Source organism: Dama dama, chromosome 33 (genome assembly GCF_033118175.1).
Source record: "Dama dama isolate Ldn47 chromosome 33, ASM3311817v1, whole genome shotgun sequence".
NCBI lineage: Eukaryota > Metazoa > Chordata > Mammalia > Artiodactyla > Cervidae > Dama > Dama dama.
The window spans coordinates 18,173,065-18,189,867 of NC_083713.1; the positions used below are offsets into that span (position 1 = coordinate 18,173,065).

General features: G+C 39.2%; 1 protein-coding gene across 6 annotated transcripts in view; it reads right to left on the minus strand.

The window, feature by feature from the left end:
- ITPRID2 (ITPR interacting domain containing 2) overlaps nt 1–16,803 on the minus strand; it is a 38,393-nt gene that overhangs the window by 2,264 nt on the left and 19,326 nt on the right. For 3 of the 6 annotated variants that reach the window (XM_061135282.1, XM_061135281.1, XM_061135285.1), the window contains 7 exons: nt 15,778–15,866; nt 12,634–13,839; nt 10,541–10,618; nt 10,335–10,462; nt 9,781–9,931; nt 8,558–8,623; nt 7,424–7,888 (listed from right to left, as the gene is read on the minus strand). In XM_061135282.1, coding sequence (XP_060991265.1) covers nt 7,424–7,888; nt 8,558–8,623; nt 9,781–9,931; nt 10,335–10,462; nt 10,541–10,618; nt 12,634–13,839; nt 15,778–15,866 — 2,183 coding nt within the window. The remainder of the gene's footprint in view (nt 1–7,423; nt 7,889–8,557; nt 8,624–9,780; nt 9,932–10,334; nt 10,463–10,540; nt 10,619–12,633; nt 13,840–15,777; nt 15,867–16,803) is intronic. The other 3 variants (XM_061135286.1, XM_061135283.1, XM_061135284.1) reach the window with 3 other exon arrangements.

The window sequence follows — 16,803 nt, forward strand, 5'->3', positions numbered from 1 at the left end:
AAAGAGGGACTCAAGAGCCTCTTGATGAAACTGAAAGAGAAGAGTGAAAAAGCTGGCTTAAAACTCAACATTCAAAAAACTAAGATCATGGCATCTGGTCCCATCACTTCAAGACAAATAGATGGGGAAACACTGGAAATAGTGACAGACTTTATTTTCTTGGGCTCCAAAATCACTGCAGATGGTAAATGTAGCCATGAAATTAAAAGATGCTTGCTCCTTGGAAGAAAACCTATAACAAACTTAAGACACCATATTAAAAAGCAGAGATATCACTTTGCCAACAAAGGGCCATATAGTCAAAGTTATGGTTTTTCTAGTGGTCATGTATGGATTTGAGAGTTGGACCATAAAGAAGGCTGAGTGCTGAAAAAATGATGTTTTCAAACTGTGGTGCTGGAGAAGACTCTTGAGAGTCCCTTGGACAGAAAGGAGATCAAACAAGTCAATCCTAAAGGAAATCAATCCTAAATATTCATTGGAAGGATTGATGCTGAAGCTGAAGCTCCAAAACTTTGGTCACCTGATGTAAAGAGCCAACACATTGGAAAAGACCCTGATGCTGGGAAAGACTGAGGGCAGGAGGAGAAGGGAACAACAGAGGATGAGATGGTTGGATGGCATCATCTACTCAACGGACAGGAGTCTGAGCAAACTCGGGGAGATACTAAAGGACAGGGAATCCTGGTGTGCTGCAGTCCATGGGGTCGCAGAAACATGACTTAGTGACTGAACAACAACAACAATCTCTTGGTAAGCAGGATACTCAAGTGGTCTCATTGTTAAAAAAACACATTAGTGACAAAATAAATATACAGGTGTATCCCCTATTTATACTAACTGAAAGCAAAGTATCTAAGGAAGTTACATATTATTCTAACCTAACATGTACATTTTAAGTGGAGAGAATAATGTTCATTTAGTAAAATATAGTTTAAAACATGAAAAAAAAATCCTCTGAACAGCCATAAGGTCCGTCTAGTCAAAGCTATGGTTTTTCCAGTAGTCATGTATCGATGTGAGAGTAGGACCATAAAGCAGGCTGAGCATGGAAGAATTGATGCTTTTGAACTGTGGTGTTGGAGAAGACTCTTGGGAATCCTGTGGACAGAAAGGAGATCAAACAAGTCAATCCTAAAGGAAATCAACCCTAAATATTCATTGGAAGGACTGATGCTGAAGCTGAAGCTCCAATACTTTTGCCACTTGATACAAAGAGCTGACCCATTAGAAAAGACCCTGATGCTGGGAAAGATTGAGGGTGGGAGGAGAAGGGGATGACAGAGGATGAGATGGTTGGATGGCATCACCAACTCAATGGACATGAGTTTGAGCAAGCTCCAGGAGATGGTGAAGGGCTAGGAAGCCTGGCGTGCTGCAGTCCACGTGGTAGGAAAGAGTCGGACACGACTGAGCGACTGAACACCACCACCAAAACCACCATAAACTCTAAGTAAGTCAATATTTAGTTGTATGGTACGTTTGTCACCTGTCTGAAAACTTTGCTTTGGATGAGGATTTACATATTATTTTATTGTTGGAAAACACAAACAGATATAGAGGCAATGACAATTCCCTCAAGATTTTCTTCTCCGGATGCCCAAACACTACACATGCACACCTCCATCTATTTCTCTCTGATTTGTGACCCCATGGAATGCAGCCCACAAATCTCCTCTATCTGTGGGATTTTCCAAGCAATAATACTTGGGTGAGTTGCCATTTCCTCCTCCGAGGGATCCTCCAGACCCAGGGATCAAACCCACAGCTCCTGCATGTCCTGCACTGGCCACAGATTCTTTCCCACTGAGCCACCTGGGAAGCCCAGGGCATCACCTCTGAGTAGCCCTTTGTGAAGGCTTTAGATGTATGTTTCCTCAAATAAACTGATAATGCCTTCCTGAATTAGCACTCAAGACACACTCAACCAGCTTTTAAAAATTCTACATTTCCAGTTTCCTGTCAGCCTATCTCTTTCCTAAAATGTTCCTAAGTACATCCTGAACACATCTCAATGGAAGTCTTTCCAAAAATGGCTCTGTAATAATGTCATGCAATATATATGTTACACTATATATATATATATATATATATATATATATACATAGATATTCAGACAAACAAATGCTCCTTAACTACCAACTATCTGTACTGAAACATATTTAAATAAATAAAATCTTCTCATTTTACCTTCTACCAGTGTCTCTAAACTTTAAACATCAAAGGTCTGTTAAGTTCACAGTCCTTCAGATTCATTTTTTAAACAAATATATATCGGATACAAATATGATACCAGAATTTCTTTGCCACAGCATACAAGTACAAATGCAGTGTGTTAAATTAGATCCTCTGTAAATCCATATTTTCAAAAGACAATGAGTTAGCAGAGTCTTTCAGTCCTGTTGTCCAATGCACATCTCATCATACTTCACTCAAAAATTTTTTTTCATTCTTCATCATTCAAAAACAAACTAGCCCCAAAGTATTATCTACAAACCAAAAAAGTGTGCCAACATTTGGGGGGTGGGGACGGATGCAGACATCACTGCAGTAAAACATAAAAAAGTCTCTACCAGGATGTTATTATCTAGTTGGACTCAGAACAAATATTTTATAAAATATTAAAGAGGAAAAACTGTTAACTCATTAGTGATGTAAGAACAGAATAAAAAATGAGAGACAAGAATGGGATAGAAGAGAGAAAATTTATCAAATAATAGCCAACTTTAAGATAGTAATGAAAAAGTAAGGCAAATTGCAGACAACAGTGAGGATGAAAACAGTAGCAAGAGCAGCTTAAGAGAGGGAGCAGAAAGAAGTCTAGCTGATAAGATAGTTCCTACTAGTTAGAGAGGAGAAGGGACTCGGAATAGGAAGGGTGCACTCAAATGGAAATTTATCAGCGTGTTCTGGCACACAGTAAATGCTGAGTGAATGTCTGAATAAATGCCGTCAATGGGAGAGTGAGAGAGAGTATCACGCGCAAACAAGAACAGACAGTGAGGAACAAAGGACCACCTATAAGTGCTGCAGAAAGACAGAACGCCTTTGGTAATTTACTGAAGTGGTAAATGTATGAACAAATACATGAGCTCCAAAGTCTCCCATGTGACAGAGGTGGGGAAGGATAAGTGGTGAGAAAATCAGTGGAATGGATGGTGAAGTCCATTTTATAACTTCCACAAAGTAAAATCCACTGAAGACAGACCAGTTGAGATCAAGGAGGGCATGCACACTGGCACATTACCAAGGTGACGGCAAGCCTGAAGTGGGGGCAACACGTCCGTCTACTAGCCTCTCCCGAGTGCCTCGTGTGCGGCAGCCATCACTGCACCATCACTAACAGGGCTGCAGCAAGACCACAGGCAAGCTGCGCATTCACCAAAACACATCCAAGAGTGGGTCAGATGAAACGGTTACTCAGAGGCATGCACCAAGCCTAGGAACTTCAATGAACAGAGAAGAAAACTCTACACAGAGCAATCCATCTGTATACTCTGACATTTAGTTCTGTTCAATTTGCTTCTGTGGACACATGCTCATTTATTCTATCAAGTAATCTTTTTTACTTACTTTTTCTTTCGGTGTTCTCTTTCAAAAAATTCTACTGTATCAGTGTTATAAGTAATGAAAGCAATCTTTTTAAAAAACTTCACATATGGTGAAATAATGGAAACAAAGGCCTGACAGACATCGTTGTTTTCATGCACCCATGAGAGCAATAAGAACACTTCCCTAAAAGTGTTTCCCAAACATGCTTAATCCTCACCTGCAAAACTGTTCAACCCAAGCTTAAATCTTCCCTTCCTGAATAATGCCTTTGTTAACAAGGTTAGGGACCCAGAATTTGCTGGGAAGACAATTCTGTTTTTCTTGGTAGCTGATACAATAAGAGTTTAAAAAAACTGGAATTCAGTACCATTGTATTTAAGGAAAAAGATTACCAATTTTAAATGAACAGAATCAAGACGAATCTGAATTTTAAATATTTTGCAAAGTTTAACAGAACACCATTGTAACTGAGCTAAAATGATAATAACCCAAATGATTTTTAAAATTATAGATGACATTAGACTAATTTATCCATTAACATATGCTCTTAAAGTGCTTCGAAAGAGTTTATTTTTTTAAGGACATCAATGTTCCTCTTATGCCCTGTCTGATCTACTATACAATTTGCTTGGTAAGCTCTTCTTTGGACACAGTTAAAGGGTCAGTGTTAAGCTAAAGTTCCTCCAAACTATGTCAAATTCTGAATCAGGAAGTTTCTAATTAACAGTAACAAATTCTGAAGAATTCTTCAAACATTTGTCTTACATGTCAGTCCTTCAAATTATAAAATCTCCCATATTTAATATGGAGGTTCTTATAAATGATTAAGTAATTCTCTAGCACCACCACAGTATGATGGGAACAACCAAGCTTTCTATATATGCTAAGTTCTACCAGCCCAAAAGAATCAATGTTCTGGTTTAGGGATGCTTTGAAAGTGAAAGTGAAAGTCGCTCAGTCTTGTCTGACTCTTTGCGACCCCACAGACTATCCATGGAATTCTCCAGGCCAGAATATTGGAGTGGGTAGCCATTCCCTTCTCCAGCAGATCTTCCTGACTCAGGAATCGAACCAGGGTCTCCTGCATTGCAGGCGGATTCTTTATCAACTGAGCTATCAGGAAATCACTTATAGCACATATCAGGCCATCCATTGACAACATTAAAAATGAGGACTCAAGTGTGCATTAAGAGAGTATTTGTGTCAAATGAGTATATAATGTCCAGTTTTCAAGGAAATTTTTCAAACCAAAGCAAGCTAAAGGGAACAAAAATACCACATTTTGTGTCAAGGGAGACGGGAAGTACCTTAAAACTGATTTGCTCAGTTAACAAATACGTTGTGGAGAAAAATAATTACTTAGTTCTACTCAAAAATTGATCTTTGATGTGAAACACCATCAAGCACACCTAGCTAACTGAGCAAGGTGGATGTATAAAGCCTGCTAAATATTAGCCAGACACAACCAACCTACAAAATAATTACATTTATAGGACAAATAAATTTATAGAATTAAGATCTTTTAAATTTCAAGTTGGTAATTCATGTCATGAAAAGAAATTACATACATGCAGTGTCTTCTGCTATTGACAGAATGCTTGTTTTGTAAGTGTTAATTTGTCTGAATGTTAGCTGAACCTAGGAACAGAGTACCCAACATGTACAAACATTAAACAGCTACTTAGTTCACTGTGTTATGAAGCACACCTATCTGCATCTGGCATTACAATTTCTGTTGGATTTCATTATCACCCCCCTCTACCACTTCACAGTAACTCACAAGTAACTTATTTTGCAGCCCTTCCAAAATCCAATTCCAGAAGCAAATTTCATGTCTTTTTCAAGGCAGTGTCACATTATTGCAGCATTTATTTCTTAACAAAACAGTGTTACTGTTCTTATTAGGTTTTCACCTTTTCAAAAATATGTCACTGACAAAAGTTTTGAATGTTATGCTTCTAATATTATTTTCCCCATGAGCTCTGTAGATTTTACTGCACAAATCTGCACAGCATGATTTTTAGGAATGCATATATTAGTGTCATATAAAGCAAAACTGACTTTATTTTCAAGGTACTTCTCAAGCTACTGTCATGCAGCTGTAAATGATGGTACCTCATACATGAACTAATCTCTGGACCCAGAGGAGCAATGGCTCATTTGAAAAAAAACATTTTGGTATGTTGCCACCATTCTTTAAAAAAAAAAAAAGAACAATTTTGTACTGTGTATAGCCCATTAGCAATGTTGTGATAATTTCAGATGAAGAGTGAAGGGACTCAGCCATATATATATACATGTATCCACTTTCCCCCAAATTCCCCTCCCATCCAGGCTGCCACATAACATTGAGCAGAGTTCTATGTGCTATCAAGTTACCATTTTAAATATGGCAATGTGTCCCTGTCCATCCCAAACTTCCTAACTATCCCCCTCTCCCTTCCCCTTGCCAACCATAAGTTCAGTTCTCTAAGTCTGCAAATCTCTTTCTGTTTGTAAGTAAGTTCAACTGTATCATTTCTTTATAGATTCCACACACAAGGGCTGTCATCCTGTATTTCTCCTTCTCTGACTCACTCACTCAGTATGACAATCTCTAGGTCCCTGCATGTTGCTGCAGATTGCCACCACCATTCTTGACCTATAACCACTAAAAATTTGTTCAGTGTTACTCACAAATTAATTCTAAAAATGTGTTACATTCACATTACTGAATTTACTGGAAGTACAAGGATTAAAAAGAGGGAGCCCCTGACTTATTTCTCTGGTTCATTTCAGTATTTTCCATTTCTAAATCCTTACTTCTCAGCACATTATACTAAATGCTTTTCTGTATGATTTTTCAACTGTTCCCTGAGTTAGTTCTATTTACCTTCCTACTAGACTTTAGGCTTAAGGATTTCATGGTCTTACATCCATTTTGCTTTTCTCCTTTACAGAACAGGTACTCATTAAGACACTTGTAAACCATTTTTTTTTTAAAACACAGTAGGCTATTCTTCTTTCCACTAATGGAAAGAATCAATGATCCTTTTTATCATGAATTTTAGTATCCCAGTTGGAAAGAGCTACGAGTAATTATGGTTCTTCCTCAGAGTTACTCTTAATAGGGAACAGAATGAGAAAAATAAATTCAACACGTGTAATTTTTATCTTATGCACTCTAATGAATTTTGCATCCAAAGACATAATGTGATTTGAGAAAAGGAAAAAAAAGTCATACATAAATATGTATCTATAGCAGTCTCCTTTTTTAAATTATATCCATACTGTTCCATACTCTGACCCTGGTGCCAAAAGCAACTATTTTACTAGTTTCTCAAATATTTTGCCTTTGATTATTAGTCTTCCTAAGTTTCTGCAGTCCTTTCAGTAACCTAGAACTATTGTTAAATGCTTCAGGTCTGCATACTGCTAATCACACAGGGTAAACTTTAATTTCATATTTCTATCTTTGAATGACTTACATAATTTCTATAGGTCTCTACTCACTAAACCAAATAGATTAAATTCTTCATACTTCTTAAAATCTCAATTGACATTATAAAATAGCAGATTTTAATTGTGGAAGAGATCTAAATTATAATCCTTAATTTTACAAAGGTGGAAGCAGAAGTCTAAAGTCCTCGTCACATGTTCACCTATTTTGAAACCTACACTATACCTTCTTCACCAAAGTGAATATAGAGAATTGCAATTATTTCACATGGGAGTATGAAATTTGCAGACACAGCATTACAAACATAATAGAAATGAGCTGGATCAATGGGAAAATTACTGAATACAGTGAATCAAAGGAGTATCTTATAAATAATTAATGTTAAAATTAAACCTATTCCAAATAAATTAATTTAGCATAGATTTTACTCACCTCCCTTATGACTTGCTGTAACTCATCTTGCTCCACATTTTTATGCACTTCCTCAGCAGCTGGCAATAATGAGACTTTTCCATGTTCTTCCTCCACTTCAGATTTAGGTCCTACAGCTTCTGAGGTTTCTTCAGTTGCTCCAGCTTCCTCAGAACTTTCCACATCTGGAGGTGTCTGCACAGAGCCTGTTCTAGAAGGAGCAGTTGGTGTTAGGGCCACTGACGCTCGGAATAATTTCTTGCTTGGTACCAGATGGGTTTTGGGTTTGCCCACTGAGTCAACAGGAGGTACTCCAGTTCTTCTACTGGCATGAGAGGGACCAGAACATACAGAAGATGACTCTGATGTTGCTTGGGAAAAAACAGATTCTGAGCTTTCTCCAGGAGGAATTTCAAATCCCATTTCTCCATGGCCCAGGCCCAATTCAGACTTTAGGTATGACTGTTCCCGCATCAGTTCAGTGACCTAGAGATCAGAAAAACTGTAATTTTTCTCTTAAATTAAGACTGGTAGTTAAAAGAAGATTAATATTCTCGATGATGCCCCAAATCATTTAACTTGTAGAGACATGATTCAAATGCACTCATTTAGTTACTACTCAATTTAATTTGCAAAAACAGCAAGAAAAATTCAAATTCACAGTGAGATCAAGCCATAAAATGTTTAACTAGGCTATAGTTGGATGAAATTTTACTTGGTTCCACATGGGTGTCCAAATTACTTACAAAGAAAAGTAACCAGTAAAAAAAACTCATAATGCCCTCAAATGAACTAATTCGTTTAAAATACAATAAAAATCAATCTTTGTTCAAAATGTAGTCATCTTAAAGATCCAATTACCTAAAGAACCTGGAATCAGACTGTGAAAGCACATTTCCTGAAATATAAATTACTTTTTATGATGCATTACTTCCTTTAGGCCATAAAGATAAATCATTATTGCAATTAACTGGCTTTCTAGTGGCCAAAGATAGCAATGGACTTCTAGAAGTTCCAGACTCACTTCTAATCAAATTAACTAACTTATCAAATTGTGTATTTAATTTTTTTTTACCATCTACATTAGGAAAACTGTGTGTTTATGAAACATTATATCATTCCCTTCCCCAGTGATTTAAAAGGAAAGAGGCTTACTGGTTCCATTACATTCAATGGAGAAGGGCATGACAAGTTATCAGCGCTTCTACTGCCACACATTCCCTGAAAAAGTAAAACAATATATATATATATATATATGTGATACATGTGTGTGTGTCTGTGTGTAGTTTTTTCAAATTGCAAGTGCTTTATAATAAAATGAGCTAATTATTGCTCTAAAGCAGTCCTTTATGTCACAAAAGTCAGCCTCAGCTGTCACAGGACCCTATAAAATGTGTTACTGTGACTGAAGCTTGCACAGAAGATGTTCTGATTCTCTGATCTCACCAATGCACATTTCTCAGAATAATAGATCAAAACTGTCAATGAGATCAAATAGATCAAAACTGTCAATGACATATTCATTGACAAGATATTCTTAATCTGTGCTATACATATATATATGTATCGGAGAAGGCAATGGCACCCCACTCCAGTACTCTTGCCTGGAAAATCCCATGGATGGAGGAGCCTGGTAGGCTACCGTCTATGGGATCACACACAGTCGGATATGACTGAAGTGACTTAACAAAATCAGTTATGTTCAATTAACAAAGAGAAGAGTTCACTGTTTCAACATTTCAAGACAACATATTCTACAACTCAAAGATTTTGGCAAAAATAAGAATACAATTGTTGAAGTTGAAATTGCATGAAAAGGAACATTAGGAGTAAGAATAGTGGTACAAAAAGGAGAGAGATAGTGTTTGTCTCTATTCTTTTGTTTGTATACATGTTTCTCTGCTTTTACAAAGATCTTATTTGATTCCTTAAAAAACATACAGAATGGAAAAGAATCCAAAATAAAGGAAAAGTGTAAAGGGAACAGTTCTTTTTCAAAGGCAAGCAAGGGGGGAAAAAAGGTTACATGAAATATATATATGTGTGTTCTTCAGTTATACACAATGAGTAACATCTATATTAGTCATATGCTAACCTACTATCATTTATCCTTTAAAATCCTTAAATTTTTGCATTGGTCTTTATTCTCTATTATTAAATTATGATTTTTCAATATATACATATATTAATATGCTAAATATTTAAGAAGTTAACCACAACTTACACATGCCACTGATTTGTGGGAAAGGCTCATTAAACACTGCATGTTCCTAATGCCATTAAAATACGTTGTTTTTAAATTAAGGCGTGTGTCCTAAATCGCGAGCAACGTCATTAGCAAGTTCTGAGTGAAAGCTGTGAGGACCGAGGGCGCATACCATGAGGGCCGAGGGGCGGAAGGGAGGCGGCGCGTGCACGGGCCGGAGCTGCTCCTCCAGCCCCAGCAGGCGCTCCTCCAGCTGCAGCTCCAGGTCCTGGAGTTCCATCCGGACTGCACTTCTCAAACTCTGCAACTGATCAACTTCATACCTGTCAGGAGGCACAGAGCTCGAAAAAGCAGCTTGGAAACTCAGTGCTCACAACTCTCACAAGCTTTGGGAAGGTGCTGAAACGCCAAGTTCTACAGACAGCACAACAGCGTCTGCAATAAGTATAACCGCCGTAACTGCGTTCTCTTCCTCTAGCTTTCATCACAAATATTCCAGACAATAAGAAACAGACTCCAGCCACTGTCTTCCTCAGTTCAGCGAAGACAGAGAAGATTACTTAGCAAAACATTGTACCCAATTTTATTTACACTGGCTCACAGACTACATAAAGGGTACATAGCAGTATAAATAAAATTCAGCTTCCAAAAAAAAAAAAAAATAGTTACCAATGCTTTTTAGAATGAAAATATTTCAGGTCAACATTAAGACATATGAGCTTTTACCTTTCCTCCTCAGTCATATGATGATAAACCATGGTTTGCTGACGCAGCATTGCCAATTCTAAATCCATCATTTGCGTTCTAAACAAATTCAGGCTCCGCCTCATCACTTGGAGCTCCTGAAAAGTATTCTAAAATGCAATATAACAGCATTAACTTCCAAATCACACCAATTATTCTGTAACACAAAGATTTAAGTAACAACTTACTTCATAAAGAGGTAGAACAGATGATTTCTGAGTACTATATGGAGCAGCAGCAAGATCAGGTCCTCTCATCATAGGGTACTTCAAAAGAGTGAAAGTCCGATTAGAAAGCAATTTAAAGTGACTACTTCCACGTGTTAAAAAGGCAGAATTCGGGGTGTACATATGCTTCTCTTTGGGGCATAAAACAAAACCTAATACCACTTCATGTTATAAGCAGAAATCAGATAAATCGGTCACCAGTACCACCTACTACTTCTATCTGTTTTAGTTGTAAGTCAGTATATTTGGAACAGGAAAGAGGTAAAGGAATATATATAGTTTAAATCTATTAATATGTCTTACAGGACCTCCTTCTTGCCTTGAGAAAGTAGAAAAATAAAAACAAAACTCAGAAATATAGAAGCAATAGCAAATGTCGTTCTGAGATCACAGAAATGACTGACTTGGCTGAAGAAAGTGGCAAGCAATCACCACACTCATTCTTAGATATCTGAGTATCTACTATGCATCACTTAGGTAGTGAAAAAGATAAAAGGAAGACAGAAGGCATTCTCAGCCTTCAAGCATTCTCACAGTGGAAGAAACAAGGAGAAAACAGAAGTAGAAACATATACATAATGTTGGCTGGGGTTGGTGTGGGGACTGCTGTGAGGAAAACAACCAAAAATCCAGACTAGGTTAAGTGTTCTCGATAGTGATAACACCTCAGCCGTACCTTAACAGGAAACAGGACTTGGTCAGGTGAAGAAAGGCAGGGGCAGACCATCCCAGGTTAAAAAAAAGTGGCATGTGTGAAAAAACCAGACAGCTAGGGACACACACCTACGCACGAGCCTGTATGTGGAGCGTGCTCACAGGGAATGGGCCTGGCGAGACAGGCAGAGGCCAGGCGATAAACGCACATGTCTACTGAGGTGGGGTGGAGTGAGGATGGGGAAATGAGCTGAGTTACTGATGGAACACGGAAGAGAAAACCACATCTAGAGCAGAACAAGCTGGTCTAGACAGGTGGGACATGAAGGTGTAGGTGGACAGGACCCTGGGAATCCCCAGCTGCCCATAACTGCAGCTGAAAGGTTAATTTCTCATTTGTAGACAGAACTATATTTTGTAAGGAGGGAAGAGAGACACCCACTTTCTGGTTAGACTGAAAATCATTAGTAGAAGACAATCATCATGAGGATAAAATCTCTGCTTAAAAGTGTATTTTACTACATAACTTTCATTTTTACTGTCAAAGGGGCTTCCTGTCTACATCATCATGAAAAGCAATGCATTAAATACACTCTAGGCTTCTCGACTCTTAGCTGAACCTCCTGCTCATTACATTCCACTGTCATTTTCTTCATTTCCTCAACTGCCTAATCTAAGCAGCTTAGAAAGAGATTCAGAAAGGCAATGTGAAAGGCAAACCAAGAGACAATTTACTTCTTTTTCAAAACTTATTTTGGAAATTATTTCCATCCCACTCACAAATCTGAGAGCAGGGACTTTAAAAGTGACAAGACACACAGACTATTTTTATTCAGATTCACACGTTTACCTGATTTTTTTCTCTTCTTTTAACCCAGTGGAAGCAGACTAATTCTGTACCGGGAGACCAGCGTCAGGAGTCAGCAGATGAAGGAAAAGCTTAGTCAGAGAGCAACGAGTGGAGCCAGGAGAACATACGGCGACACAGAAGCCAAGGGAGGAAAACTTAGAGAGAAGTGGTGAACACTGTCAGATGGAAGAGAAAAGGACACGCAGCACTTGAGAAGTGTTCTTTTTTAATGACAGAGACAACTTGACTAAGACAGAGACGATGAAAGAGAGGCTAAAGAAAGGAGGACACCTAAAAAACAAAAGCTCTTCTCTAGAAGGGAGACTGGGAACAGAGACATTCACCTTGTTCAGAGTTAGCTACAGCTTTTCCCTTGAGTTAGGAAGGAAGAGGCTGGGGAGGGCGGGGGCAGGTACAAATGAATTTAGGAATGCAAGAAAATGAGGCTGAGGTGGTTGGTGTCTGATGGCTCCTAGCTTTTCAGTGAATTAAGAGGAACTCAGACCAATAAAAGAAAACAAGAGTAAGAAAGATAAACTTGGTTTCATACCTGTGAAAGATTCTGCAGTGAATTTCTAATATCATGCAACACTCTTCGCAGCTGCATCTCAATGGCAGAAGGGGGGTTCACAGAGCACGCTCGGTAAGGGGAGGCGTGTCTGTGTGAATAAGGACATCCGAGGGGGGCCGGGAAGGCACTGCAGGCGGCGCCTGACACGCTGGGGACACTGTGAGTGCTCAGGGTTCTCATGTGCTCACACAGGGGCCGCTCCTGCCACTCGGCCTGGAGAGAGTGCAGGGAGCAGGCGGACTGAGAGACGGGCGGCGGGGCAGACAGCGGCCAGGCCGGGCTCCCCCGCTGACGGCGCTCCTCCGACCGCGGCGCCTCGCTCGGGCCGGCGGCTTCTTTCTTCCCAGGTGTCGGAGAGATGAAGATAGTGGATGTGACTGAAGACTGACCATCGTGCTCGCTCGCTCCTTTTTCTAATCTCTGCTCCTCCTCCTGTGTATACTTGTAGGTGAAGGATGGGGGACTGCATCTGGTCTCTTTTCCAGGGGACAACCGAACATTGACCGATGACACAACCCTTACTGGGCTCAGTAAGGTGGTTGGTAAAGACTGAGACCTCCTTAGCGGGTAGCCAGCTTTTGCAAACAGGTACCTCTGTTTTAACAGATCTTTTGACTTTATCAAACTACGCCCCACTCTTTGAGTAGACAGACTACAAACCTTCATCTGTGCTCTTTGTAAAGCTGTATTAACTCTGTCCACAGAAGAGGGCGACCCCGCTGTATTTTCAGGCCCTTTCTCACCGCATTTAGCTTCAATAGAAGCCAGTGATTTTAGAATGTGGTGGGTAGTATACTGGACATATTCACATTCGCTGCTTTTATCCACGTCACTTTCGGCACTTGCTTCCCTTAGTAATTCCACAGGCTGTGCTGCAGAAACATCCTCTTTCCTTTTAGTAATTTCAGTAACGTGATCCCCTGCACTCCAGGTGGACCGCTGATGTCCAATGTTCTCAACAGTCTGGCATTGGAGGAAATCCTGGCCATCTGACCTTCTCTCAGCAACTGCTGCTGCCTTCTCTCCTTCCATCTGAGGACAGGTAAGAGACTCCTCCTCTGATTCATTAAAATAAGGCTGGTCTTGTGCCGTTGGCGTGACAAGGTCTTCACCAAATGATGTGACTGTTGTCTCACTGTCACAGCTATCTGCACTACTCCCCATGGCTTGCAAGGACTCATGAACCTGTGAGAGGAAAACAGGTAGAAGGATGGAGAATTCAAAGTAGGAGCATTAACAAAACACCAAACTGCTATGATGCTTCTATACTTTTGGAGTCTTCCCACCTTGGTTTTGGCTCTGGTGCTGTTCTAAACTGCTTTCAGTGTCCTTGATCAACAACAACTCTGCTTTCTCACAAAGATTATTCCAGATCTTTACTATTTTCCTTAAATACCCTTTTCAACATCTATCTCCTTTCCTTCCTGGAACAGGAAATGGCAACCCACTCCAGTAATCTTGCCTGAAAAATTCCATGGACAGAGGAACCTAGCAGACTACATTCCACGAGGCTGCAAAGAGTCGGACATGACTGAGCAACTAAGTACTCCTTTCCTTCCAACATATGACACTGACTCAGAGAAAATGGACAAAGATATCTTAACTTCTTCCTCAATACCTACAAACTTCCCTGTACCTTACCCCATCATTCCCTCCTCTCAATTCTGAAAGAAAACTGTGTCTCTTTTCAAAGCTAAACCCTCCAATCTACTTCTGATCACCTCCTCTCAAAGGTTAGGGTATTTCACCAGGTTCATCCCAGACTTTTCTGCATCAAACTCTCTTTCTCTTAGCCAAACAACTTTCCTAAATCATTACTGTATAAAAAAGACAAAAAGACCTATAACCCTTAGCTATCATCCTTATTTGAAAAAACAACATAATTCATATCTTCCCTGTCACTGATTTACTCTCCAATCACTCTTCTTATTTAATGAATCAGAACTACTCACTCAAGTACTCAATTTCAGAATAAACAAATTTTCATCTTTTCACTCCAGTGGCTACAAGCTCTCCTTTTAAAAGTTTCTCTTCCATCTCTCAATTTTTATGCCTGCTGGATTATTCTGAGCCTCCTTAGAAACTTCTCCTCACTGTCTCCTTAAATGGGCGCTTCCCTGGTGGCTCAGACGGTAAAGCGTCTGGTCTGCAATGCTGGAGACCTGGGTTCAATCCCTGGGTCGGGAAGATCCCCTGGAGAAGGAAATGGCAACCCACTCCAGTACTCTTGCCTGGAAAGTCCCATGGACAGAGGAGCCTGGTAGGCTACAGTCCATGGGGTCGCAAAGAGTTGGACATGACTGAGTGACTTTACTTACTTACTTTCCTCCTTAAATGCTGTTTCTAAGGTTCTTTTTTAGGTTCTTTTTTTCTCTTATTCCAATTTTCTTTAAAATTTCCTTACAGATGTTTTAAAGACTTTTCATGTACATTATGTACTGCACACATAAACTATAAGCTCCTTGAGGACAGTTTAAGACATGCCTGTCTTCTGGGTCATCTAACACACTATAGCATGAAAGTCAAGTGATGTTGAGCAAGCTACGGATCCACAGTTTTAGTTAGTTATTAATTAATTATTATAAAATACTGAAACATAGGCACGGATTGTAAAGAATCTGCCTGCAATTCTGGAGACTTGGGTTCGAGCCCTGGGTAGGGAAGATCCCCTAGAAGAGGGAATGGCTACCCACTCCAGTATTCTTGCCTGGAACATTCCATGGACAGAGGAGCCTGGCAAATCCATGGGGTGGCAAAGAGTTGGACAAGACTGAGTGACTAATACTTTCATTTTCTTTCACTGAAATACAATGATGGTAGAAAACTTTTTAAAAAACACAAAATAGGTTAAGGATTAAAATACTCTGTTTATTGGTGGTCCAAAATGAAAGAGAAGCTTTTTGTTGTTGTTGTTTTTAAATATTCAGTCAGAGAAAGATGAAGAATTAGTGTAACTTAAAATGTATAGACAAATGCTCAGATAATAAGACTAAAATTCTAGGATGCAGATGTTATTATTTGAAAAATAAAGATTGCACAGGTTGTCTTAAATATACAGACAGTGAAAAATAACCTAAATATAAAGAAGTTAATCACGACACCGACTACTACAGGAAATATTACCTGAAGATGGTTGAGCGAGAGGCAGTCCGTCGAGTCTTCAGCAAATCCACTGCTATCAGAGTGCTGGCTTGCAGTACGTAGTAGTTGATCTACCAAAAGAGACAGGCAGTTACACAAAGCTGCTATATAGTACTTCGGTGAGTACCTTTATTACATGGTTTCCAAAAGATACACGGTACACAACAGTGACTCTTAGAAAAGTATACATTACTTATGCCAAATTGTGGCTTCACGGCATAGGAAGTGACTTGAATTCAAATAAAACTGAATCACATCAGAAATTCTCAGTGTTTAGTTGCAAATTAAGCTCTAATTATAATGTATTTTGGTCTTATCCTTGGAGAACCACCTGCTGAAATGAAAAATGGCTCTAATAAAAATTAAAGTCCCAAATAAACCAATTTCATAATGTAAAATATGTAAAGACACTTAGGTGAAATCAGACTTAAATCCAGTGTATAAAAACACCTATGGGCTTCCCTGGTGCTCGGCGGTAAAGAGTCCTCCTGCCAATGCAGGAGACACAGGTGTGAGCTCTGGTCCAGAAAGGCCCCACATGCCATGGCGCAGCTTGGCCCAAGGGCCACAACTACCAAGCCTGTCACCTAGAGCCCATGTGCCACAACCACTGAAGCCTGAGCATCTAAAACCTGTGCTCCACAACAAGAGAAGCCACTGCAAGGAGAAGCCCACGCACCATAGCTATAAAGTAGCCCCTGCTCGCCACTCCTAGAGAAAGCCTGCATGCAGCAACGAAGACCCAGCATGACCAAAAATAAATAAATAAAATTCTATGTATTTAAAAACACCTATTACTTTCCCAATAAGAAAATAAAAATACAATTAAGGCCAACAAATAATCTATATACAAGAAAACTTAAATGTCTCTGATGTTTCAAATGATGCAAACATTTGTAAGTTATCAAACAATTATTTCTTGGCTGAATGAAACTTAATCACATAGGTTCAACTAGAAGGTAATATTGTTAATTTTTATCATTCCTGGTTAGTATAACCTAAAAAAAT